Consider the following 27,131-nt stretch of genomic DNA (forward strand, 5'->3'; position numbering starts at 1 on the left):
GGACCATTGGTACGGTACCGTATCAGGTTCACATGAGCTCTCTCTCTCTCTACAACATACAGGCTCTGGAGCACATGTCGTGCCAATAAAGAGATATCTGCTTCAGCCATATTGACTAAGATCAAGATCAACTATAGCGGCTGGGCATGTAAGGAACGCGTGGTCATGGAGATGTAGGATTCGCGTATTCGTATGGTAAATGTCACCTTTGTGGTTATGCCCTCTTTAGTCAATAGAGTGCAAATCCCATTGTATATTTTGACGCTGAAAAGGATATATCAACTGACGTCAGTGTGGCCGAGTGGTTAAGGCGATTGACTCGAACCTTAGTAGGTCCCATCTTTCTAAGGAGATATCAATTCCATTCGTGGGCGTAGGTTCGAATCCTACCGCTGACGGTTGTCAGATCTTTTTTGGTCCGCGCTTTTTGTGGACCTCCTCAATCAGATCATGTCTATGGGTTCTTTCTGTCGAGGGAGGAGTAATTTTTTCACAATATGGACTTGTGGCTCAGGTCAAGAGTCTACACTGCAGGTACTCGTGACGTTGTATTGGTCTAACCAGAGTGACAGGTGAATACATATTCGTTCCATGGTTTGGTATGAGGGACGCATCCCGAAAATATATCAGCACAGCCTCGATCTGCGAGGGACAGGGCAAGTCTTGGGAACTTATAATAGAACATGGTTGCAACAAGAGAAATAGCAGCATTCGAACCACTGGCCAGAATCATCTCGATCGAATTCCCAGCAGCTAGCACACAATCGTCCAGTATCTGAAGAACCACCCTCCCTCTTAACCGGCCGTCCTTCGTAGTGCGGAGTAAGTTATGCATAGGAGTATTATAGTCATAGCCACAATGGAAACAAGACCTCAGCAGCGGTGTATACTGTAATAAAATGTAGCAGAATAACATCATGTTCCTGCTTGAAATGAGCACACTGCAGAACTCCACCCCCTTCAAATTACTCGATCTATCTGGATCCCACTGACCAAGCATTGGCAAGCTACACAACTCACTCCCTTTACTTCCGAACAGACGCGTAGCACCACAGATGCGACACCTAAGTAATCCAATTGACACAAAAAGCTATCACCAAGGATCAGAAAACCATGGCACGAGCTATAACGAAATGTGGTATGAGAAATAACTCAAAAGCAAAAAGGAAATGTTTCGTCAGCGACAGGATTCGAACCTGTGCACACGAATGTATCAGATTTCGAGTCTGACGCCTTAACCACTCGGCCACACTGACTTGTTGTTGGCTTTAGTGCCCGCTCTACAACCATACTCCTCAGTCTCAGCAGACACTGATGGCGATGGCTGCCTGCTGTGGCGCTGTGGCGCTGTGGCTGAGTCAGTCGCATTGCGGGAACTTGCCTGCCACAACTTGATGTACCGCAGCATCACATCATCCCAACGTCTAACCACCCAAACTTCACTTTCACCTCAACACTGGAGGCACAACTGAGTCGCGCCCCCCCAAAACCTTCGCTGATGCACAAGAATATTCCCATTTATGCCAGACAGGAAGAGTTTATCCACCCAGTCCTCTGTTACAAACATATTCCGGATACGCCTCGACGGTTTCCCATGCCCGACGAACATGATACTTGAGTGAGAATACTGAAGGACGAAAGGTCGTCGCATCGAAACTGGCCGAAAAGATGGAGTTTGCCAACGACAATTCCCGTGATCTTGCGGGCTCAGCACCTTTTCCGGATCTCATGAACGACCCAGCCTACGACACGAACCACAAAGGAAAAGAGAAGGAATTTGACGAACCGGACACCTGTCGGATATGTCGTGGAGAGGGGACCCCGGAAGAGCCGCTCTTTTACCCCTGCAAATGTAGTGGGAGCATCAAGTTCGTTCACCAAGCTTGCTTGGTAGAATGGCTATCCCATTCGCAGAAAAAGCACTGCGAACTCTGCAAGACACCGTTTCGCTTTACCAAATTATACGATCCCAATATGCCACAGAACCTCCCAGCTCCGTTGTTCTTCAAACAAATCATGATTCATAGCTTCCGTACTGTCGTCACATGGCTCCGTTTCATTCTAGTGGCATTTGTCTGGCTGGGCTGGCTGCCATGGTCTATGAGAGCGATCTGGAGGGCCCTCTTCTGGCTCGCAGATGGTCGCTGGACTGGTGCTGACAATAACCATCAGCCCGGCATAGATTTCGTTGTAGCGAATGGCACTACCACCACTATTATTCAAGCCGCTACAGGATTGCCCAGATCGACGACTTCGCAACCCACCACCGCCGACGTCTCGTCAGTGCAGTCTCCAGTATCTTCCATGTTCGGTTTTGCTTCAGGTGAACCGTTGCTCTTTACTCTCATCAAGAAGGCTTTCTCAGTACTGTTCTCCCCCGCAATGTCGGTCACTGGGTCCATTGGGGCCAAATCCAATATGACTGCCGCAACATACAATCCAAGACGTCCCTCATGGTTGTCCGACGTTAAATTTTTGAGTACCCTGACACCGTCTCCCACTATCAACAACATCATCATCGATACATTGGAGGGCCAGCTTATCACTCTACTCGTCGTCATTTCATTCATCCTGATCTTTCTCATCCGAGAATGGGTCGTACAGCAACAGCCCATGGCGAACATTGCCGAGGGAGAGCGCGAAGCAGCTGTTCAGCTCATAGCGAATAACCTTCAGAACCAGCCGGTAGAGAATGCGGAGCCGGCGGAAGATGCTGCTTTGCAACCACAGGATGCTGAGCTGGACGCCCAAGATCACGAACCTGCTGAAGATGACTTCCATCGTGCCTTCAACATACCGGCAAGCCTCGCGGTTGACCTGGATCAGTTCCCTAGGTCATCGCCGTTCGGCCCGGAGAATCGTGGTGGCTTCGAACCTTCTGAGTCACAAGGCTTTGAACCTTCGCGATCGTTCCAAAACACCGGTGAAAGTGACGGTGAAGCGGAACTGGACTTCCCATCCGAGCAGCCATACGCTCAAACCTGGCCTGGTGTGGATACCTTCAGAGACCTTTGGGACCGGGGTCATGGCGATCCCGAACAGGTCTTGAGAATTGTACGCGACGAAGGCCGCCAGAATGACCTGGATTGGATTGTCAACGCCGTGAGCAAGATTCAGCGCAATGAAGATCGCCAAGACCAACGGAGACGGGACCCGCCGCTTGAAGCCTCTTCCAGCACTCACTTCGATGCAGGTATGACTCAACCTGAGGATGCTTCAGCCCCGGAACAATTAGATGATGATCGTGCCTCACTATCAACAAATACCAGCCCTTGGAGCTTCGCAGAGGCGGTTCAAGGCAATACAAATACCGACAGACTAGAACGGCACCCGGACTTGGATGGCTTCCGATCCAGTTCTTATCACGCCACCGAGCGTGAGCCTCCCCAAGACCCTACACCCTCAAGCAATGATGCGCCCCAGATGGGTGATCAGACTAGTGCCACGATTCATAACCAGGCTGATCCCGCCAATGATCACGAACAATCAAGAAACCGCCCAGGTTTTACTGGAGCCGCTCGGCCTGTCGAAAATCACCACAAAGGCTTCGTTGCTTGGCTGCTTGATTGGTTCTGGGCAGATGTTGGGACTGGCGACCAGGACCAGGACCAGGACCAGGCTCAAGACGATGACGAACGAGTAGTAGTTGACCCTGAGTTGGAGGCACCATTTGTTCCGATCCAGAACGACAGACGTCTTGCTGAGGGTGGTGCACAAGATAACCAAGGACTCGTGCAGGATCCGGGCGTCGATGGCAACGACTTCGATGCGGTGGAGGATGGTGATGACCTAGAGGGAATCCTCGAGCTTATTGGTATGCAGGGCCCAATCTTCGGTCTTCTTCAGAACGGTGTATTCAGCGCCCTTCTGATCTCGTTCACGGTTGCGATTGGAATCTGGCTCCCCTATCTTTGGGGGAAAATCGCCCTTGTCCTCCTGGCGAACCCAGTGCACCTGATTGTCGGTGTTCCTATGACTGCTATATCCGTCTTTGCTGATGTCGCGCTTGATACCCTCATCGGTAGTTTGGGCTACCTAATGTATTGGGGCAGCCTGATCTGCAAGACTTTGCTTGGGCCCTTCATTGCATTTGCTCCAGTGGCCAATTGGATCCCCGAAACCAAGGCCGTAACCAGCGCCTCGTTATCGCTCATTGATGCCAGCAGTTCCCGTCTACGGAACGCCCTCCAATCGTTTTTCGTGTTTCACGAATCCGACGTTCCTATGTTCTCCGTACTCTCGCACCACGCTCTCAAAATTCACCAGGCGCGCATCTCCTATTTTATTGGAACAGTCTTCTCCGTCGGCAAATTCATTGTGCACGACTTCCCCCTCCGACTGTTGAATGACGGGCTTCCCGGTGCCTTGTCTTTTGGTCGCGAGACCATCGACTTCACTGGTCTGATGATCCAAGCACGCGATCAGATCTACAGCCTGGGGAACCAGATTCTTTACACTTCGAATGGAACAAATGTCTTTATGGCTGGCCTAAACGGAACCTCGTCTAGTGGCATCAATATCTCCCAAGAATTAGCTGTTTGGGATACCAAGGACCGGGTCATCGCCATTCTACTAGGCTACATACTAGCATCGGTTGTTGGACTACTCTACCTCCGTGTCACGAATCTTCTCTCCGGCGCAGAGCGTCGCCAAAGGGTTGAGGGCCTCATCGCGGATGTGATACATCAGGGTGGCGGGGTCATGAAAGTGATTCTCATTATTGGGATCGAGATGATAGTTTTCCCGTTGTATTGCGGCTCTCTACTCGATGTTGCGCTGTTGCCATTGTTCGAGAATGCTACCATCGCATCACGCCTTGAGTTCACTGCTTCCTCTCCTCTGACATCGCTTTTTGTGCATTGGTTCATTGGCACTTGCTACATGTTCCACTTTGCTCTTTTCGTTTCGATGTGCAGGAAGATCATGAGGAGTGGCGTTCTTTGTAAGTCTACTCCTATTTTTCGTCTTTGGCATTTACTGACCATTATGCAAGACTTTATCCGCGATCCTGATGATCCAACATTCCACCCTGTGCGCGATGTCCTGGAAAGGAATATTACGACTCAATTGCGCAAAATCGCATTCAGTGCCCTAGTGTATGGCGCGCTGGTTGTTATCTGCCTCGGAGGGGTTGTCTGGGGTTTGTATTATGGCCTAGATGGCGTTCTCCCGATCCACTGGTCTGCCACAGTCCCTGTATTGGAGTTCCCCGTCGATCTGCTATTCTACAACTTCGTGATGCCATTCGCTATCCGATCTCTCAAGCCATCTGACGGGCTACACGGTCTTTACGATTGGTGGTTTCATAAGTGTGCTCGCTTCTTACGCTTGACCAACTTCTTTTTTGGAGATAGACAGCCAGATGAAGAAGGTCGCCTTGTCGGACGGAACTGGTGGGCACTGCTTTCAGCGGCGGAACCAAATGCGGAAAACTTTACAGCCAGCGGAACTCAGGCCGCAGACACCGAAGAAAAATCTGACAGCGCATCAATTGTCCGTGATGGCAGATTTGTACGGGCTCCTGCTTCGGATCAGGTCCGCATTCCCAAGGGCAATAAGGTGTTTGTGGAGGTGACCGAGAACAACGAGAGACTGGATGGGGTACCGGACACGGATCAGGGATTGCACGGCCGGGCTAATGAGATGTTCACGAAAGTCTATGTGCCTCCAAACTTCAGAACCCGGATTGCGGCCTTCATCCTACTCATCTGGGTGTTTGCAGCAGCTACCGGTGTAGGCATCACTGTTCTTCCCCTGATCATTGGCCGGAAAATCATGAATTCGAGCTTCCCCCACAGGCCAATGAATGATATCTACGCTTTCTCAACTGGCTTGAGCATTGTTGGCACTGCTGCCTACATCGGATTCTACAGTCGGGCCTTCTTTGTTATGGCCAAAGAGCGGTTGGGTGTCTATCTGCAATCTCCCCAGCAGATCTTCCTCGGGATCAAGAATGCGCTTCATGATGTCATGCGACTGCTATACGTCTTCATTGCATTCACAGTCGTGTTACCATCTGCATTCGCTCTGGTCATGGAGCTCTACATTCTCGTGCCCGTGCACACTTATATCGGAGGCCCAAAGGCGCATGTGATTCATTTCATCCAAGACTGGACACTCGGCGTACTCTATGTCCAGATGGCCGTCAAATTTGTGCTGTGGAACTCTAGATCCCGCCAAACTGCTGCTCTCCTTGCCATTTTCAGGGATGGATGGCTGAAACCTAACGCCAAAATCGCCACGCGAGGTGTTTTGCTTCCCGTCACTCTCCTCACCATCATTGCTGTATTGGTGCCACTTTCCATGGGATTTGCACTGAACTCAACGATCTTCTATAATACGCCGGAGGTGCAGTTCAAGGTGTACCGCTATGCGTATCCGGTGACCCTCATGTTGAGTTTGATTGCATGGCTCGTTTATTTGGTCCGTCGTCAAGTGGAGATTTGGAGGGTGAACATCCGCGATGATGTCTACCTCATTGGTGAGCGGTTGCATAACTTCCGGGACAAGCGGGCTCGAGACGTTGGGGGTGTTTCTCGGAGAGTCATCACCGGTTGATCCTGACCAGGCATCAGCCATGCAAAAGTGATCTAGGCTCCCGTCCTTTCGAGCGTTGCGCACTTTTCTCTCGAGACTCATTCTCGTTCTGTTCCGTGTACATCAATTGCGTCTGCGAAATAGATATTTTATGAACAAGATCTTTCTAGGTACATAATTTGCTGAATAGCTGGAAAGTTCCGTACTGTTGTAGGCACTAGAAGGGGCCGCTTTCCATACGGTCCATACGGACCCAGATGCTTCGATTCTAACAAATGAAGATTCAAGTAAACCTCACTACGTGACCCTGGAATCGCATGTGTAGACTGTGATTCAAGAGAGCGATGGGGTCCTTGCACTGAGCATGCCAAATACTACCAAGTCCGGCTGCAGAAGTGCAAAGGCGGGATGATCCGCCATCGGGGCTGAGTCAGCCGGTTAAAGTGGGTGTGCACGTGCCTCTCAGCCCGCTCTGGTGGAGTTTGCGCGGGCAGGGAATGGCGGCTGCCTGTCGGCTTAGCGGTGGAGACTTGGTCGATTTGGTCGATTTGGTGGGATCTTCAGGCCGAAAGAGCAAAGCAACTGGCGAAAACCGTAACTGTGGCTTGGCACTGATGAGGCTTTGCAAGCACTCGCCACTCCCTATTGGTTAGGCAACAGGATTCCCACTTGGCCGCCTTCTGTTAGCCCGTCTCGATTCTCTCTACCTATTCTTTAATTCCTCTCTCTAGTTCATTTACCACACTGCACTCACTCATTCACTTACTCAACTTCTCTCTTTTTTTCTCCTTTCAATCCTCATTGACCCCCTCTTTCCACTTCACCTAGCTAACCTACGCGCGAATCTCATACCCCCGCCGTATTACACTGTACCCGCTGCAGACCATGCGTCGCCAATAGCAGCACATAGTTGCATTCGCCGCCCTCCCCGCTCTGCAATGCTGTGAGGCTATAGTTCCCGCTTACCTTCGTTCAACTTAATTCCGGACTCTGCGCGCCAAGATGTCCGTTCTCCGCCATCATGGAGGTGTCTACCTCCAACGGCGCCTTACCAAGATGTACACAGATACCAAGACCTCTTGTGAAAGTGTGACCACGGCCTCCAATGCTGTCGATGACCCCGAATTGATTAACTTGCACCGGGATTTCAAGACGCAGAGAGATAGGTTGCTAGCCTGGGGTCTGGACTGGAGCGATGCTAGTGCCGCCCAGCCCAACGACATCGACGAGTCATTGACCCAGGCGGGCTACAGTGATGTGGTAGCGAGTGTTATGTCTTCGATCCAGGAGCTTCTCAATGAGGCCGAACGTCTCCAGCATGGCGACGTCGCCTCCGATCTACCACCCAAAGGTGGGAGTAAGACAGATGCGACGAAGAGCAGCCTCAGCGACTTGCCAGTCAAGTCGCATTGGACCAGCGAGGAGATTAGTCGCTCCAAGACTCTTCTCGCCGACCTGACCGGCTGTATCGATACTCTTTACGACCTTTCGCGCTCACGTCGAGACATGAACGCGGCTGGTGGTCAGGCTGCCGCTAAAGGCCGATCTCGGCCCGCGGCGCCCACCGACTACTCGCTTCTCGACACCAAAGCGGCATATCACGGAGTATCCTTCGACAGTAAGCAGGCGTATCTATCCCAACAGGAATCTTTTGACTATTCGCCATCGTCTACATTGCAAGGAAAGAAGTTTGACAAACTGCCTCTTGACAACGCCTTTGGCTCCTTGAACAATTATGTCATTGATCGTGCCAAGTTGCAGCTTGCCGGCGCCTCTCATGACAATAATCCCCCGCCGTACGAGCAGGTGGCTGCCACCACCAACTCCAGAGCCGTTGGACGTATGCCGACGTCAGCGTCACCATTTCTGCAAGGCACGAGAGACTCCTCGGTGACCATCCTGGTCGAGTACGCGCCCATGATGCTCGAGGCATCTGGGCCAGGTACCTCTCCGGAGAAGAAACGGTTAGACCACGTACATCAGAGTCTTGAGCAACTGGTTCAGAATGCTCGCGTCTCTCACCTAGGATTGATGAAGTTTTTGGGCTATTATGTCGACATGCCCAATTCTCGTTACGCGTTCATTTACCAGATGCCAGTCGACTACTTCCCCTTTCTGCAAAATCCCACCGACCTCCTCAATGGCTTGAAGCCAAGAACTCTGGTTTCGATGTTCCAGGCTGGCGATGATTATCAGGTGCCCAATCTAGAAACCCGATTTCGCTTGGCGTACGATCTTTTGATGGCGGTCCTGCAGCTGCGGAGCCAGAATCTCGTTCACGGAAACATTAACAGCAGCAACGTCCTCATCTTCCCTGGCCTGACAACTTCGAATAGCAACGAAGTAGGATTGACTGAGAATCTTCGTCGTCCTTACCTGACCTCGTTTTCCCATTTCTCCCGAAATGGCCCGGCTTCGGAGCCGTTGTCCTCTAGCATGTATCGCCATCCAGACGACAAGAGATCAATCGATGATGATGCTGCCTGGGCATACGATCTCTACTCCCTCGGATTAGTATTGCTGGAGATCGGACTGTGGAACCCGATCAGTCGCATCTGGAAGATGAAGTATAACAACTCCATCTTCAAACAACGGATAGAAAGTGTTTACTTGCAAAAGTTGGCACCAAAGTGCGGAAGTGCATATCTTCATGTGGTACAGCTTTGTCTCGATGCGCCGAACTTCCATCTCTCTACTCAGCCGTTCGACGACTTTGAGCTCCGAGTGCCTCAGACTTTTCATTACCCCGTCCTGGATCTGTCGGCCCCTGACAGCATTTTCTCCTTCTCCATGAACTTCCTCTACACGATGTGCAAGATCATGTGGTCCTGCTGCAGGGTAGACATGTTCTCGGCGCCTGACGCCGAGGAGTTGGATGATTACCTCCCACTCGCTCTGGTCCCTGGTCTGGGCCCAGCTGCAGCAGAAGCGCCCATGCGCGAGTATCACTCCACCCCGGATAACCTGGCAGCATACAAAACTCCATTTGCACCGCTTCCTACTTCCGAAATCAGACCGATGCGAGAACAATCAACCATAGATGATCGGAGGGTGCGGAAACGTACGTTCAAGAAATTGTCCAATGTTGAGATTCCCCAGGATCATCTGAATAGTTGGAACTTCCACATGATGCCTCGACTAAGGAAGCTTCTACAAAAGATCCTGAAAGAATCTACCGAATCTTGCAGTGTCACGCTCATGATGACTGGCGAGTCGGTGGACAATGCCCGGACGACAATTTGTGTTACTTGTGCTAGCACTAAGAAAGTCAGGGCGGCTCTCAAAAAGTACTTTGTTCTCGACAGCGACGATTGGGATCTTATTGTACTCCGAGGTGATGTTCAGCGGTCCAAGGTACCCCGCAAGAAGCGTCGCAAGCCGGCGAGAACCGGACCTGACACTACCAACTCGCCCGCGTATGCTCAGCAAGATCCAAACCCTTGTTATCAAGAGCGGCCCCTTTGCGGGGCATCGATAGGTGCTTTCATGAATGAGGAGCATTTGCCGCCCGTCACCTACGGTGGGGCCATCATGGTCGATGGTATGCCATATGGCATGACGGTGCATCACATGCTCGAGTCACCCAGCGATCAAGAGGAGGACGATGATGACCACGATGACAGTGGTCCCCTTCGGTCCGCGGGGAACTGGCCCCGAGAAGGGACGACGCAGCAAACTGCGCAGTTCATGTATTCTTGGCGTGAAGACAGTCGATCAGATGCTGCCTCAGACCTCGAACTTGAGGTTTCCGAGGATGAGGACGACGATGATCAATCTGTTACGAACAGTCTAGACGAGAATTACGACGACTTCGATCTTTCTGAAGGCTACTCCACTGATGAGGATGACCCCAACGCAGACGACTCGTATGATGACGAGGACGCAGCATCAGTCGGAGACACATCGGGCGTGGAACCCGGGGACGAGCCCCTGCTGTTTGTCACACAACCCGCGATTGATGATGTCGACGAGAACTTCTTCCCGTCTCTGGAAGATCGAGACGACGAACACCTGGCCTCTCACTCTTTTGGATTCGTCCATGCCTCTTCGGGCGTTCGCCGCTGGACGCGCAAGGGGCTCAGACACGAGATTGACTGGGCGTTGATCAAGATCAATGATGATCGCATCGATGTCCGCAACGTGGTTTTCGATCGGACCTCGCGTCAACACCCCTACCAGCAGAGACACGGCGCTCCCGGTCAGCCTGAAACCATCCACCTCAATAACATAGCTCGACTGGAAGACCTTGGTGGTCTCAACGTTCATTGCTGCGGACGAACCAGCGGCCTCCAAACGGGCCAGATCTCCAAAGCAATGACGCTGGTGAAGCTGCACGGGCGCCAGACCTTTTCCATCAGCTTCTGCGTGGATGGGAATTTCGGAGGTAAGTGAGTTTGTCGGCTGCCCATCTACGCCCCGATTTAGTCATTAACTTTTCTCTTATCTCTAGTCCCCGGCGACTCCGGCGCATGGGTCTTCGAAAAACACACCGGGCGCGTATGCGGACACGTGCTCGCTTGGTCCGAAAAGAGCCACACGGCCTACATCGCGCCGATGGAGATCCTGCTCGAGGATATCGCGCGCACCCTCAACGCGACGTACATCTCTCTTCCCGGCAATAACCGCGACGGAGCGTTCTCGTACGCCCTGCCGCAACACCCGATCCCCGCAGCCGATCACTATCACCATCATCAGCATCAACAGCACCACCAGCTAGCCCCCAGTGCACGATACAACGCCCCCCTTCCCCTTCCCGACCAACTCCCTGTGGACTTCGGGCATCTGCGTCTCGACGACCGCCATCAAGGCCACCATCCGCCCGGAAGAGGCAGCGGCAGCGGCCCCGTCAACCCCAGCCGCGGTCTGCGCGAAGCATCCGCAGCCAATCCGTATGGCGGGATGGGCGCCGCGCCTATCCTCTCTCCACCCCGGAGTCTAGAAAGACAACTTGCCTAACCCCTGGGGAGTTCTTCCACCACTACCACACCCCTTCCCTTTCCACCCTTAGTCTTTTTCCAAGATACCCCAACCCTTACCCCATACCCACAACACCCTATGACACCCCAACAACTTCATTGATGACCCGAAACGAGTGTCTTTCCAAAACGATAATACCCCATCTTGTACCTGCTATAACCCTTACTTTTGCTTGCAGGCTAGCTAGCTCTCTATGTGTCCAATCCTATTTAATCACAACCATGTTAGAAACCTGCTGAAATCTTATGGCCAAAACAATGCGGCCGGTCGTAACTCTCGGTCGTAGCACGCACTTAAAGAAATCCCGCTACATCACGGGGAAACATGGTCCGGCTCTCCAATACTTCCGGTGCCCATCATCCGTCCCTTTGCATCTGACCTTCATCCCAATCACAGTCACAGTCACAATCAACCAACAAAAACCAACAAAAACCAACAAAAACCAACAAAAACCAACAAAAACCAAACCTTTCTTTCCCTTTCAACGTAGGATCTTTATCTGCCGCAGGTCGCTCGCTGGTGTTGCGTAGTACTATAGCAGCGGAAAGAGTAGCAGTAGCAGTAGCAGTAGCAGTAGCAGTAGCAGTAGCAGTAGCAGTAGCAGTAGCAGTAGCAGTAGCAGTAGCAGTAGCAGTAGCAGTAGCAGTAGCAGTAGCAGTAGCAATAGCAGTAGCAGTAGCAGTAGCAGTAGCCAGTAGCCAGTAAAGACTGGGAGCGATTGCTAGGTAGCTAGGTAGGTAGACACTTAGCAAGTAGCAGGGCCTCCCTCGTCTCCTCCCAATCAGAGGCATCCGTTCACACAGACTACAGTATCCAGAGAGGGTTGGGCGGCGATGGTTATAATGAAGTACAGTACAATACAGAGATAGACTAGACTGTTCAAGAGGGAAGGGGGAAGGGAATGTTGATTGGTATCGTATGGTGTAGGTAATACCACGCCGCACTTGGGTTGCCTGGATTTTTGTCAAAAGTGGATTCCGGCGCGGCAACAGGGGTCTGCCTTGTCTGCTTCTGCCTGCCTGCCTGCTGGGACTGTGAGCATTCTCAAATGTATACTGAATTGATATAAGAGTAGGAAGTATCTAGTCTGCGTCTTACCCGTTCTACTATTAAGGAATCATGAATATGTCCAAGGAAAGAACATTTTCCCAGGTGGGGAGACAAACCTGTGACGGTGCTAGACCGATAGGAACATAATGGTAGCACAGCAGCACGTGGTTTATTAGCAGCACTACACTTCCGAACTTTACATAGAAGGGAAAGAAATAGTTCAGAACAATGCATTTGTAAAAGAATATGCTAAAAGGTAAGATACACAAAAACCAGATGCTGAACTGAGACCAAGACTGAGACATAAACACATAACCGGGTGGTATATGCACCTTCACCCATCATCGATGAAACAAACCAAAGCCACACCATGCACCCTCTTGACCCTACCATAAAAAAAACAAAGATCACAAACCCCTCCTTGGATAAATGGCCCGACCTTTATACCAAATAGTTCATGATAAGAACAAAACTAAAAAATGCCGTCTAACCGCATGGAAAGGGGTATTCCTTTAGTTACCAGCCAAGAACTTGAGAACAGCCTCCTTCTCCTCAACAGGAAGCACGCTCAGAACTTGCTGCACACCCTTGAGACCTCCCTCCTTGTTGTTGATCAACAACTGCGCAACCTCGGTAGCAATGTTCTCCGTCTTGAGGGAGTCGACCTTGGTCTGGATCGCCTTCTTGTTCTCCTCGTACCACATAGCCACGCGACGGTCGTCGTGCTCCAGCTCGTCGTCAAGGAGGCCGGTCCATCCGTGCAGAGTGCGGAGGTGCACCGCACGAGCGGACTCGGTCTGAGCAGGAGCGCTGGCGTCGGCAGCAGCGGGGATGGCAACAGTGCCGTCGCGAGCAGCGGGAGAAGGAGCAGCAGTGACCATGCGCTTGACGATCAGCTCCTCGCTCAAACGGCGGCGGAGACGCCAGTAGAAGAAACGACGAGCGTTCTTCCAGGTGAGCGCCTGGCGGATGGTGTTCTTGGCCTGCATACGTCCGGCGCGGTCGTGAAGATCGGCGAACTGGAGGGCAATCTGCAGGTAGACGGGCAGAAGTTGCTCCTCGCGAACAGCCATCTTGGCCTTGATGTCCGAAAGCTGCTCCTTGCTGAGAGAAGTGTCCTCGAGAGAACGGCGGAGCTCGCCATAAGTAGGATCCAGACGAGCCATGGTGTCCAGCTGCTTGTCACGGCGGTACTTGATGTTGACGATACCCTCGGGCTCGAGAACACCACCACGGGCTTCTTCGTCGGCGTACATCTCCATCTGGTCAGGGTTGATGGTGGGATCGACGACGACCCAGGATCCACCACGAAGCTCACCGTAAGGCGGGATGTAGATGAAGATGGGCTGCTCGTACTTGACGAGGGCGTCGACAATGTAGGAACCGTACTTGAGAACTTCGTTGTACATGTCACGCTGACCACCAGAGAAACCTCTCCAGTTAGCCAGGATCATAACGGGCAGCTGTTCACCGTTGTTGAAGTCACGGAGAGCCTGGGCGGTCTTGAAGGCCGAGTTGGGGTACCAGACACCACCAGCCTCGGTGCTGATCATCTCCATGGAGTCGGGGTTGGCAGGGTCGGCAGGAGTGACGTTCTCAACAGAGCGAGTCTCAACAGCGATGACACCCATGGGGATACCACCAAGTCTAGCACGACCAACAACCACGGTGCGAGCCCATCCACCGAGAGCTTCCTCGAAGGAGCCGGCGTCGAACAGACCAGGGAGGAAGCCCTCGTCGTCCTGCTTACCAGCAATGAGCCAGCGGGGATCATAAGGCTGCTTGTTGGGAGGGTAGTAGTCCACGTCACGGTCCCAAGTATCGAACCAGGGGCGGATGGGGATAGGAGCGCCCTTCCTGTCAGGGACAAACGACATCCACTCCACAATCTTCTGCACACCCTCAAAGTCATCAGTAGCGGTCATGTGAGACACACCGTTCTTGTACATGATCTGGGTACCACCCAGCTGCAAGTTGGAGGTATAAACCTCTCTGCCCAGCAGCTTGTTGATAGCGGGGGCACCAGTAAGGATGATGGGCTGGCCTTCGACCTGAATAGCTCTCTGTCCGAGGCGGACAAGGTAAGCTCCAATACCGACGGAACGGCAGGTAACCAGGGTGATGGTGAAGATATCCTCGTAAGCCTTGGAAGTAGCACCAGCAATAAGACCAGAACCCTTTAGACACTCAACACCCAGGCCATCCTTGGCACCGATGATGGTGGTGATCTTGTGGCGTTCTTCACCCTCGTCGGTAATGAGCTCGGTAATGACCTCCTTCTTGCCACTGGCATCCAGCTTGCTCTTGACTTCGGGGGTGAAGTAGAGGTACTTGAAGCCAGCCTCAGGCTTGCTTGCGTCATTCCAAGCAACGGAGAAGTAAGGAATGAGCTCATCAGCCATACCGATACGAGCACCGGAGTTGGCAGAAAGATAGATGCGAGGAATGCCAAGCTTGCGGGCCAGCTCGGTACACTTGTGGAAGAACTTGTCTTCCTGGGGGCCGAACGAACCGATCTGGAAGGTGATGTCGTTGGCAACAATGATGAAGCGTCTGCCACGAGGGTACTCAGGAGTGCGAGCAGTGACGATCCAACCGACCATACCGTGGGTGTTGGTACCAGGACCACGAGAAATCTCGACCAGATTGTCGGTGTCATCCAAGACAAGCTCGCTGTAGTCAATGCATTCACCGACGGGAGGGCGCTGCTCAGCCAGGGACGGGATCTGCTCGACGGCCTTGGTCCAGCTGTTCTGGAAGGCCTGTCGGAAGAGCTCAGGGAAGTCATAGACGTACTGAGTACCCATGAGGTGGGCCTTGTAGCGCTTGGGCTGAAGCCATTCCTTGGTAGGGTAAGGAGTGGACACGGGGCGCAAGTGCATGGATCCAAGCTTGTTGCTACCACCGTCAATGCTGTGGAAGATCCATTCACCCTTCTCAGACTTCTTCTCGATGTAGAGCTCAACCTGGATGATGAAACCGAAGGTGTTGGTGATGATCACGCGCAGGGGGAAGGGAACACCGGTAGCGGGATCGGTGCAGAGGATGCGGATCTCAGCACCAGTGACACGCAGTCTCCAGAGGCGGCGACCGAAACGCTCCAAGAAGCCGTTCAAAGCCTGCTCAACATCCTTAGGCTGGAGGTTGAAGACGGGCGAGAAGTTGATGAAGATGTGGTTCAGATCGGAGTTGTTGTTGCCGATAATCTCCAGGGCATCCAAGATGTCGTTCATCAGGCGGTCAGCCTCGGAAATCAGGTATTCCGCAGTAGGGATGTCATCACGAAGGCGACCAGGACGCACAACAGCACGAACGAAGTAGCGCTTGTCAACAGCCTTGTCATTCTCAGGACCCTTGCCGTAAGCCTCGTAGATGTGGATGTTACGGTTCTCGGTGAAGACAGGCTTGATCTTGAACTTAGACAGACGTCCGAGTTCGAGTTGGAAGGCAAGGGCAGGCTCGTTGTGGCGGATACTCTCATCCTCCTCGTAGGCGGGACCACGGAAAGTGAAGTAGCCAGGGTAAATACCGTTCCTGCCACAGATGAAAGTGACACGGCGGATACGGCGAGCAAGCAACTCTTCCTTCAGGTCCGCAAGCAACTCGTTGGCCTGAGTGACGATCTGGTTGTCGTCCAAGTCCTCGACATCACGGATAGCGATGTTGAGAACATTGTTCAACTCGCCATCAGTCTCAACGCGGGGAGCAGGACGGCGCTTGCCCTCCAGGTTGGCGAGCAAACCATTGTCACTAGGTCTCTTGGCCTTGGAACCAGCCCGGGGGAAGACCTCCAAGACACGAGGAAGATACTCGGCAGCGTCCTCCAAGTACTGAACCGGGAAGATGACACCCTTTCTCATGGGCTCGTTGCCATCGCCAACGAGGTAAGACATATCGCTGATGGAGTTGATACGCTTGAAGGGGTTCAACTCGGCAGTGGGGGTGCTGGGAGTGGAGGGGTCGGTGGTGGAAAGAGAGCCGAACTCAGGCTGACCAAGCTTGCCAAGGGTGAAGTCCCAAGAGAGAAGAGGAGGCTCACCGGCCTGGTTGTACTGAATACCCTTCAGGGTGTAGGCACGGTAAGCACGGCGCACGTACACCTCGAGGGCGGCGAGAGTGACCCAAGCGTCCTGGTGCACGAAGAAGCGGGGCAGCACGTCGAAGACGGTGTACTTAGAGTCGACCACCTCCTTCAGGACAGAGAAGTCGGGCTCACGGTGGTCCCAGCCAGTCTCGCCGTAACGAGACTCAACGACAGAGGAGCGAAGAATGAGTTCCATCTGAGACAGACGCTCCTCCAAAGAGGGAAGGGCGCACTGAATGAGAAGCTCACGAGCCTTGAGAGTGACCTTGGCAGCGGAGCGGGACTCAAGCTCAGTAAGCTTCTTGAGGATGGGCTTGAAGTACTTGGCAACGTTGCCAACACCGGGCTGGTTGGGACGGTACATGGCCAAAATAGCGAGAACCAGATTGTTCTTGGTGCCAATGCGGCTGTGAGACAGAACAGTCTGAACGACGCTGGAGATGTCCTCCTTGTTCTCTTCACGGAGCTTCAGAATGGCATCCTCGTCACGGAAGTTGCGGCCGGCGAACAGCTGCTCGACCTGGTAGTACTGCTCCAAGAGTCCAATGAAAACGTTGAACTCGTGGGCCTTGAGGCCATCCATGTACTTGTTGATGACGTGCAGCAGGGGCGAAAGAGTAGTCCGGAGGATCTCGGCATCGGCAGGGTTAATGTTCTCCTCAATGAACTTCTGAATAGTCTTCTGCAGCTGCTTGGCAGGGAACTCGGCCTTGCGGGCGCGAGCACGATCAACCACGTACTCCAGCTGGCCATCAAGCTTCTGGGGCATACGAGAGTGCAGGGCGGAAGATTGGGCATTCCATTCTCCATAGGGAAGGTCAGGGTTGCGGAGGACGTCGACCAACTCCTTGATGGTGGAGTTCATGATGACCGAGTTGTCGTAACCCTTCAAAATGTTCTCGAGGATGCTGTGCAGCAAGAAGAAACGCTGAGGGGGCTTGTTACCGACGACCTGGGGAGGGCCGAGATCAGGCAGCTGGCCAGTGAAGGGCTGAGCGTGCTTGACGCGGGACGGGTCATCGAGGGCGAGGATACCCAGGATGTCACCAGCCTCCAGGGTAGCTCCGGGCTGCTTGATCAGCTGGACGATACCATCCTCCTGGGCGATCAGAGGCATGTACATCTTCATGACCTCAACCTCAGCGAAAGCCTGGCCTGCCCGAACGTGCTCACCATTCTCGACGGTAAACTTGACGAGCTTACCGGGAGAGGGCGTGCGGAGCTGAGTAGGATCGTTCTCCTGCTCGAGCAAGCACGTCTTGCCGTCCACACTGAGACGGGTGGCGGCGGGCTCCTCCTTCCAGTAGACGTTGTGACTGCGTCCGTTCAGGAGAACCAACAGACCGCCGTCCGCCAGCGCACGAACACCGACGGAGCACTTGGAGCCGTTGATGAAGAGGTGGTAGCTGTCGACACCAGCGCGGGTGGCGGTGAACTTGTACCGCATACCCTCGTAGATGAAATCCACAGGGAAAACGGTCTTCAGGACGTCCTTGGAAGGCACCTGACCCTTCTCCAAGCCCTTGCGGTACTCCTCCACACCAGCCTCGCTGGCCTGGTGGGCCTTGGTCACGGCACCACACAGAACGGCCACGATGGGGTCCGGACGCTCCGCAGTCAACTTGTTGGAGATCAGCTGGTCCAGCCATCCGGTGGTGATGGTGTTGTCCTCGAACGCGGGAGTCTCCAGCAGCTTGATCAGATATTCGACGGTCGTACGGAAATCACCACGTATGCTTAGTTCCTTCAAGGCGATAACCATGTGCTTCCGCGATGCCTGACGGTTCTCACCGTAGGCGAAAATGTGACCGAACTGACTGTCCGAGAAGCTGTGAATACCACCGGAGGTACCGACGGAGAAGTAACCCCAGACGTTGGACGAACTGCGGAAGTTCAGCTCGTGCATGGTACCGCTGGAAGGCTTGAAACCCTCGCCAGGGTCCTCGGAGGTGATACGACAAGCAGTGGTGTGACCCTTGGGCTGGGGACGACGCTGAGTCTTGAAGCTCTCCTCGCTGGAGAAGTCGAAATCAATCTCGCCGGAAGTGTTGGGGTCGACGCCGTAGAGCAGACGGATATCACGGATGCGGTGGAGGGGGATACCCATGGCAATCTGCAGCTGAGCAGCGGGCAGGTTAACACCGGAGACCATCTCAGTGGTAGGGTGCTCGACTTGGAGACGAGGGTTCAGCTCCAAGAAGTAAAACTTGTCGTCGGCGTGGGAGTACAAGTACTCGACAGTACCAGCGGACACGTAACCGACCAGGCGACCCAGGCTGACGGCAGCGCGCTCCATGGCCTGGAAGGTGATGGGCTTGGCGATAGTGACGGGGGCCTCTTCGATAATCTTCTGGTGACGACGCTGGACGGAACAGTCACGGCCGAAGAGGGAGATGTTGTTGCCGTACTGATCAGCCAACAGCTGGACTTCCAAGTGACGGGCGTTACCGGCGAGCTTCATGATGAAGATCGGGGAACCGGGGATCTCGTTGGCGGCAGCATTGTACAGGCTGACGAAATCCTCCTCGCTCTCGACCTTACGGATACCCTTACCACCACCACCTTCAGAGGCCTTGATCATGACGGGGAAGCCGATTTCCTTGGCCTTTTCCAGACCCTCTTCCGGCGAGAACGTGCAACCCTGCTTGTAGACCTCATCATCGACGGTGACGATACCTTGGTCGTCGACTTTGACCTCGTCGACCCCGGTTCCAGACCATGGGATACAGGGGACACCTGCATGCTGTGCGACGATGGTCGAGGAGATCTTGTCACCCAGCGAGCGCATGGCCGAGGCGGGGGGACCAATGAAGATGATCTTCTTGGGGGAGGCGGCAAGGGATTCGGGAAGACGAGGGTTCTCGGAGGCGTGACCCCAACCGGCCCAGACGGCGTGCACGTCCATGCGCTCGGCCACATCGACAATCAAGTCGACATTGGCATAGTTGTTGTTATTCGTACCTCCGGGAACCTAATGTGGTCGAGAGCTGTGAGTGACACGTGCGTGGTAAGCCAGTCGAACTGTCCGGGAGCACATACCTCGACGTATTGGTCCGCCATGCGGATGTAATCTGCGTTTGCTCGCAAATCTTCGGGCGTGGCCATGACTGTGAACTGAATGGCCCGCTCGTTGCCGAACGTCTCGTAAGCCCATTTCCGGACGGAACGGATCTCCTTGACGGCAGCGATACCGTTGTTGGCAATCAGAACCTGACCGTGGTTCGTTGGTTAGTGACGAAAATCCCAAGCCTCCCATCTCTCCACACTTCTTCCGGGGCAACTCACCGAGCTGATGACGGAGTGACCCTCATGCTTGGCCACGAAATCCCTGACCGCACTGGGGGGAGCAGCGTCGAGGTGGTTACCACCAATGAAATGTGAGGGGAGGTTGGCGGCTTTGGAGCCAGCCTGGCCGTTGACGGCACCGTTGGTGGCGCTCATGATGCAAAAGTCGGGAGGATTAGGTATTATAGAAATCCCATGCAATGGAATGCAAATAAATCACTCGAGAGAGAGGAATTAAAGGTCGCGGGAGAAGCGTATGAAGCGGAAAGAAGAGGATGCAGGCGAGATCGGTAGGGACGGGGCGCAACGAATTGACCGGCCTGGGAGGAGAGATGGCGATGGAAGGGAGGCGCGACTGGCGGAGGTTTGTGAAGAACGCCCTCACCGTTCTTTATAAAAGTGAAGAATTGGCGGGAGTGAAGAAGGGAGGAGAGAAAGGTTATTTGCAGTTTCCTGAGGCTGAGACAAGGTGAGCGAACCGAGTCAGCTGTCAGCAAACAGTGCGAAGAAGAATTGAAAGGAGGGAGAGAATGCGCGATGCGCCAGGGAGGGGAGGGAAAAAGTAGATGGAGGCAAAATAAAAAAAAATAGAGGGCGAGTAGCAGCTGGAGGGGAGGGAATGGGATTGGATGGGGAAAGAAGTGGGAGGGAGGGACTGGAGCCAAAGTGAAAGTCTGGGTCCGGAACGGAACTTACTGTAACTAAACACACCTGCGAGAGAGTAGTTGGGGAGAGAGGAAAGGGAGGGGAGGGAGAGGGTGAGGGGAGGATGGATAGATGGAGAAGAGGCCGGGCCGGCTTTCAATTGGGAATTACAGAGGAGAGAAAGTGGAAGAAGAAGAAGAAAGAGGAAGGAGAGGACGAGGAGAAGAATGGGGATGCGAAGAATAAATTTAATTGCCAGAAGGAGTAGACAGAGTTGAGGCAGAGTTGAGTTGTTGTACTGTATGGATAGAGGGACAGAGGTACAGAGGTACAGTACTGTAGTAGTAGACTTTACAGTTACTCCCCGAAGTCGATCATCATCATGGAATTGAAGTTGGTATTGTGGTATTGGTAATTACAGCGGAAGGGCGGGCAGTAACTTAGTGCAGTGGATCGGGGATCGGGAAAACTGATTCACTACTCGAATAGCGGTGCGGCCTGGTTTGGATCCATCCAGTTTGTGGTTGTTGGGCCCATGACGTCCCCGCCCTCCCTTTTCCTTTTCCCACCACTTTTTCTGGTCGTCGACTTGCCTTGCCAACTGCCAATTGCCAACAAAAACCCAGCATTTGTCGAGTCAACAACTTTTTCTTTGTCCCTCCGACCCTTGACAGCCAATCCCCGCCCGGAATTCCTCATGTAAGGCACTCCTCGGTACTACAACTTCCATCCACCACCACCACTTTCAATTACTATCTTCCAATGCCTTCCATTCCGTCGATCATGGAACAATGTCTGTATTGTACCTAGTAGTCTGTATTGATTCCCGGTAATCTAAGGTTGAGTCTGGTAAATTACCATCTATTAACTGACGGTCTGTGTGTTGCGGTGTTGCGGGACAAATTCCCCGACAAGTCCGGAGTTACAGATCGCGCCGCGCCCACTCCATCTTCGTAGACTACTCAGTCTGAACGCGACCAAGAAACCGACCGGACCATGGCATCTTATATCACTTCTTTCTCTAGAATCCAGCTAACCTCTTATTTCTTTTTTTTTTTTTTCTTTTTCGTGCACGGAGGATTGCTGTCTTTCGAAACTGTTATAGTTCGGACTGAGGAATTACTCCGACCCTCGGAGCGCCATGACGGTCAGAGTACCTGGAGGAGGAGCTCGGCAGATCCAAGCTTAGTGCTTTACTCTGGGTTACTATACCGGTCCGTGTGAAATGTATTTTGCATGTATCTCCATGTAATGATTCTATTATGGAGTAGGGCCAGCGCTCATGAATCAGTGACGGTAGACCGTGCCAACGGGCAGCGGCACCCCCCCCCCCAAAAGCATTGATGTATTATCATTGATTCAAAAGCGGTGGTACCTGAGCACTGCAGCCGGTCAGGAAGAGAGAGCCCGACTTCGTTCTTGATGTTTTTTTCTCCACAGAAACTCCCGAACGGGGCCATCCCTGCTTCTAACCTGTTTGGGAGTCTGTTGACGCCCCACCCGTCAGCGCCAATGGGATCGGCAGCAGTTGTCATCGCGTTGGGGATCGTGGGAAGTCACGGGACTGCCTTCTCACCAAATTCATCTTGGCTTCTATGCAGTCGAATCTGATGAACTGGAGAGTACTCGGGACTGTATAGTAGTCTACCTTGACATCAAGATATCCAGTAGAAAACCTATACAAACCTAGATCCCTTGATTTGCAACTAAAAACCCACGAATCCGTAATCTCAGCTCATCATCCCACTCCCTCCCAAAATAAAATAGCATCCATACCGACCAACAACCGGCACGTCAAAAACAGAACTTCCCCCAAGAAAAGGAGAAGCGCGAAGAAAATTCCCACGCGACGATCTCCTTCCGCCCAGGCGTTTAGCAACCCCAACCCTCGTGGATCCTGGCCGAGACCGACCGTCCCCGGCGGGGCCCGCGCGCCCAATCCCTCGGAGACATGGATGATGGAACCCAAGTGAAGACCCGTTGGCCGGTATCGAAGAACCGGAATTGCTGGAAACCTCTCTCCCTGAGAACCACCACAGAGCCACCAAATATGCCAGTTCAACTCGACTAGACCGAACATGAACCTCGAGTTCCAGACGTGGGGCTGGACCTCGCTAGCTGGGCTGGGAATCGCGCATGGTGATTGGAGCAAGACCAAGAAGAACCGTCCTGTGAAGAACACAGGGCTACACAGCCCAGGTTTACCTTGTAGTACGTCAACGAACACTGGAGTATAACCACGATGAACTGGCTGGAACCGAAGGTAAGGTTCTCTGGGGGTTACACGGCAGTCTGATAGGCTCGATTGTCCGCCGCTTGAGGATACCCGATCGAGATGGTGACGATGGCATCGAACAAAACAATGGATGGGGGGATTAGACTTGCGTTTGGCACAGAACGATTGCAGTTCCCATAGTTCGTGGGCAGAACAACCAACAACTTCCTTCAGGCTCTCGGAGTCCGAATCCGGACCTCATCGGAGATCCAGAAGGAGCCAGACCCCCGTTACTCAGCCCTTGACTTGCAACACTCACCGAATCTCCCGTAAGATTGACGGAGGCCGGGGAGATGGACTATTGGCTGAAGATTCCTTCAATCCTTCAGGTTAGTCAGGTAGTGCGTAGTCTACCTGGGTACGTACAGTGGCTAACTAACTACAGTACGGAGTACATACTGAGTAAGTCAAGTAACCTTTACCTTATTAAGTACTCCGTAGTGTGGCTGGTCAGGACCGACTCAGGAGAGGCTCCTCAGATAAGGCTAATCCAGATTAAGATCCACGATGCGTGGCCGTGGCCGTCAGTTCGTTGCCCGGACCAGCACGAGGACTTCGGCACCGCCGCACGAACTTACTTCGAATCCCACCATCGGTTGATATACTTGGTGGGCTCTATAGCTGTAGCTGTCGAGAATGGGGATTGATTGGGAAAGACGATAAGGTATGTTTTGTAGCACGACATCGTGAACCTATGCAGGCGATCCTTAGCATTGAACTCAATAATCAGCGGTGGTGTAACAAGAAGCTGCGATCAGGCCTGGGTCCATGTTTTTAGGTAGAATCACCGAGCTTGAGCTATCTTCTCTGCCAATTAGAAGCAGATTCGGCAAATAAGAGGCAAGACACGAGGTGTGGACCGTAAGTGTGGTGGAGCAAAAACATTGAGAGCAAGGGATTGTTGGGTGGTTAAAGATGAGCCCACCCGGCGAAAATATATATGTACAGGATTGGATCCGAGCACTCGCATTGACACGACATCCTTCTTCTTCTGTCCTTTCCACTTATTATTCCAGTTTCAACAACTGCCTGCCAATAGTGGCCATCTGGAAAGGCTTCTTGATTTGTTGGAATTGTGTCTGGGAAACTTGGCTTGACTGACCGATTTAGAAAGAAAGTGAATGGCTAGGCATCATGTGCTTAGATCATGAGAAATTGCAAAATATTAGAATCTCTCTCGCAGGACCTTCTCCGCATGCTGAGGAGAATGTGGTGATGCAGATCTGAACCTAGCCGACCACTCTGTTTTCTCAATAAGCAGACAACAGCCGGTCTCAATACGGTGCACTACAGAACCAAATCTATCCGTCACTGGGTATTATTCTCTAGCGCCAAAGGCAATTTACTCAATACACAGGGAGACAGATAGCAGACAGTCAAAGAAACAAAGAGTGCTGAGTAACAGCTTGGACGCCGTGAGACAGAGTTCAACCCTCTGCTCCGACAATAATCCTCAATCCATCCATCCGTCCGTCATCGCGCCAGTCTAATCAAGTCACATTGCCCACCAACAGCTGTACAGGCCGGGTCTTTGCGTCCCCGCAATCAGATACAGGGCATCGCCACGGCATTTGCATTGTAATAAGCCTGGATCATAGACCCATGAGCCGGCCCAAGCAATGTCTTCCAGAAGAAGATGTTCTCGAGAAACACACACACGCAATATCTCAACTCAAAAAAAGTCACTTGCCAAGGGGGTAGTCGCACGGAAAGCGAGGAAGAGCACAAGAGAGTAGTAGAGAAAAAAAAAAAGTACAAATGAGGGAAAGAATGTTCTCAACTGGGAATAAGTAGAAGGGGATCAACACCTGCGTAGCGGCCGTGAACTTCGTAAAGCCCCTCTGGAATTGTCAATCGGGGTTAAGGGAAAAAAAGGGTATTGCAAGAATAGAATAAGAAATTTATCAAAAGCCTAGAAGGTCTCGCCAAGATCACCAATATTGGTCTTCGGCTCATATCCGGTGCTAGTGCGGAAGCTCCGTGGTGGCGCCGGGATCCCGCTAGGCGTGCGTTTCTTGACCGTCTTCACTGAGCTGGTAGGGGTGTGGACGGGCGTAGAGAATGACGGAAAGCGTGCCTCCCGAGCCTCGCTAATCTTGGCTCGCACTGACATTCGGAACGCCAAGTCCTCATCTTCGTCAATGTTGGACATGCCGCTTGTATGGCCGTTCTGTACGGACGGGTTGCTGAGCGAAGACCGGGGGCGCCGACTTTCAGTGGTGGGATTGGTCGAATAGTGTCCCAGTGGCGTTTTAGTACGACTCTGTCGGCTTTCAGGACGTGCCGAATGAGTAGAAGGCGCAACACTGGGATGGGTGCTCTGGCTGAAGGAGCTGGAATAGCTGGTCCGGCTGCTAGGCCGACTGTCACCCTGAGTTCGAGCGCCAAATGAAGGTCGAGTGTTGTAAGATGAGGCCGTGTCGCCTTCACGCACAGACGAGCTGAAGCTGCTGCCACTGATTCGTTTACGCGCCGAGTTCTGGCGCATAGTGATCGTCGAGGAAACTGGGCTGTCACCGACAATAGATCCAGACCGCGACGAGATACGAGAAGGCGAATCAGAGGGTGCCGGGAGTTTGGACTTGGCAGAGTGAACACGCTCTTCCAACTGCTGCATCTTGCCGATCAGGCCGCGGATCTGATAAAGGGATCCCGACTTGGGCAGTGTGGTGGATCGGTCGTTGTTGATGCTGGCGGACGAGGTGGGGTCATTGGTGCTAATGCCTCCCGGCTGAAACGCGCTCGCAAATGGCAGGGTCGTTGTATTGGAACGACCGTTGTTGGAGTTGAAGGTGGAACCCCGAGACTTCTTTGGGGTCTTCTTCGAGTCATACATCGACCGGGAGCCCAGCTGAGCGCCACCACCAGCCTTCTTGAACGGGAATCCAGGAGTGGCGCTGGCAGTCTTGCGCATGCTAGTCGGGACACTGATCGACGCCTCAGACATGGGTGGCGAAGGAGGAGTGGCGGTCACAGTCATGAGAGCATTCTTGATCGGCGGTGTCTGGAACATAGGAGTAGACACAGTAGAAGCGCTGAGAGTGCGGTCGAAGATCTCGGGGGTCTGAGGTGTTGATGGAGTGCGGTAGATCAAGGACGCAGGCTTTCTGCGGCGACCACCGTTCTGTTCGTGTCGAAGCTTCTCCGAGAGAATCTCAGCCTCGACTCTCTGCTCCGACAGTTCATCACGGAGACGTTGGTTCTCAATCCGTAGGCTCTCACGCTCCATTTCGCCATTCTTGACCTCTTCCTCGAGCAAGACGCTGCGCTCGATCGCCATGTTGTACTTCTGCTCCAGATCCTCCAGGGATGAAGTGGTGTGGCGGGCCTGACGTTCATAATCATCGTTCGCGACTTCGATGTCGCGCAATTTGAGTTGTAGGGTGCGGTTGCCATCGCGCAACTTGGTAATTTCCTTCTGCAGCGTATTCTGGGCCGCGCTGGCCTCCGACTTGGCCTGCTTGTATCTGGACTGCAAGGGGTGAAAGGTTAGTGCCGATGTTCACCATCACCAGGCTGGGCCACGAGGGAGCGCCAGAAAGGTAAAAAAAGAGAAGCAGTTAGAATTCTAAAGTTGCTCACCTTCCAGTCGTCGATCTCGTATCTCAAGTTTTCCAGCCGTTCCTTCAGCTGCCGTTCTCGCTTCTCCGACGCCTCGATATCCTTTTCCAACTCGGCCTCCAGTTCGCGGCTGGAAGCCTGGAATTCCGACAGCTCAGCCTCCAGCTGTTCATATTGCGCTTTGTAGTACGCGAGCTGGTCCGACCTCGAGCTAGTGCCGTTGGGCCGGGTGGCCGAAGAATCGTCGACGGATGGCATGGTTCCCGCACCAGCAGCTGAGGCCGGCGTGAGAGACGCACGTTCCAGGAGACCACTTCAAAATGAGACTCAGATCTGCAGGGGGGGAGGTCACTCAACGGGGGGATTGTTGAGTGATTAGAATAAGATGGAAATAAAAGGCGAGAGTCGACAGCATGCAACGGGAAAGCGAAGGAACTACCGTGCGTGAACTGGTGGTGCTGGTGGAGGGGCCGGGCGGTGTCGCAGGCACTCGGGGGAGAGATTGCGACGGTGTGGGAGGCGACGGAGGGATGGAAGGGTCAAAAGGAGACGGCCCAGAAGCGAGCTGAGAGTGTCAAGATTTGAGACCAGCGCTGGCGTTGAATGAATTGACTTACCTTGGGGGACTACCCTCACAGAGGGAAGGAGGGAAGGGAGGGGGGGGGGATGGAAGAAGAAAGTGGGGTTCGAAAGAAGAAGTGGAAGGATTGTTTTCAG

General features: G+C 53.1%; 4 protein-coding genes and 2 non-coding genes across 6 annotated transcripts; 3 read left to right on the forward strand and 3 right to left on the reverse strand.

Annotated features, from left to right (window-relative positions):
• The first annotated feature begins 287 nt into the window (after positions 1-287).
• ASPACDRAFT_t42 lies at positions 288-398 on the forward strand. The gene has a single exon. It is a non-coding gene; the product is annotated as a tRNA-Ser (tRNA).
• A 777-nt stretch (positions 399-1,175) lies between these two features.
• ASPACDRAFT_t66 lies at positions 1,176-1,256 on the reverse strand. Its single transcript has one exon. It is a non-coding gene; the product is annotated as a tRNA-Ser (tRNA).
• Positions 1,257-1,974: 718 nt separating this feature from the next.
• On the forward strand, positions 1,975-6,558 carry ASPACDRAFT_22349 (E3 ubiquitin-protein ligase SSM4; the record flags this gene model as incomplete). Its single annotated transcript, XM_020199110.1, has 2 exons — positions 1,975-4,942; positions 4,994-6,558. 2 exons carry the CDS (start codon positions 1,975-1,977, stop codon positions 6,556-6,558), a joined length of 4,533 nt encoding a protein of 1,510 aa, XP_020059762.1.
• A 631-nt stretch (positions 6,559-7,189) lies between these two features.
• On the forward strand, positions 7,190-11,630 carry ASPACDRAFT_75033 (uncharacterized protein). Its single transcript, XM_020204353.1, has 2 exons — positions 7,190-10,921; positions 10,988-11,630. Exons 1-2 carry the CDS (start codon positions 7,540-7,542, stop codon positions 11,491-11,493), a joined length of 3,888 nt encoding a protein of 1,295 aa, XP_020059763.1. The 5' UTR covers positions 7,190-7,539; the 3' UTR covers positions 11,494-11,630.
• A 196-nt stretch (positions 11,631-11,826) lies between these two features.
• On the reverse strand, positions 11,827-20,089 carry ASPACDRAFT_39042 (acetyl-CoA carboxylase ACC1; the record flags this gene model as incomplete). Its single annotated transcript, XM_020200534.1, has 5 exons — positions 11,827-11,893; positions 11,983-12,235; positions 13,085-19,619; positions 19,688-19,858; positions 19,934-20,089. 5 exons carry the CDS (start codon positions 20,087-20,089, stop codon positions 11,827-11,829), a joined length of 7,182 nt encoding a protein of 2,393 aa, XP_020059764.1.
• Positions 20,090-24,765: 4,676 nt separating this feature from the next.
• nde1 (nuclear distribution protein NudE) lies at positions 24,766-26,672 on the reverse strand (the record flags this gene model as incomplete). Its single annotated transcript, XM_020200140.2, has 2 exons — positions 24,766-26,325; positions 26,436-26,672. The coding sequence occupies 2 exons, from the start codon at positions 26,670-26,672 to the stop codon at positions 24,766-24,768; spliced, it is 1,797 nt and encodes a 598-aa protein (XP_020059765.1).
• Positions 26,673-27,131: the final 459 nt, after the last annotated feature.

Source organism: Aspergillus aculeatus (assembly GCF_001890905.1).
Source record: "Aspergillus aculeatus ATCC 16872 unplaced genomic scaffold ASPACscaffold_2, whole genome shotgun sequence".
Taxonomy (NCBI): domain Eukaryota; kingdom Fungi; phylum Ascomycota; class Eurotiomycetes; order Eurotiales; family Aspergillaceae; genus Aspergillus; species Aspergillus aculeatus.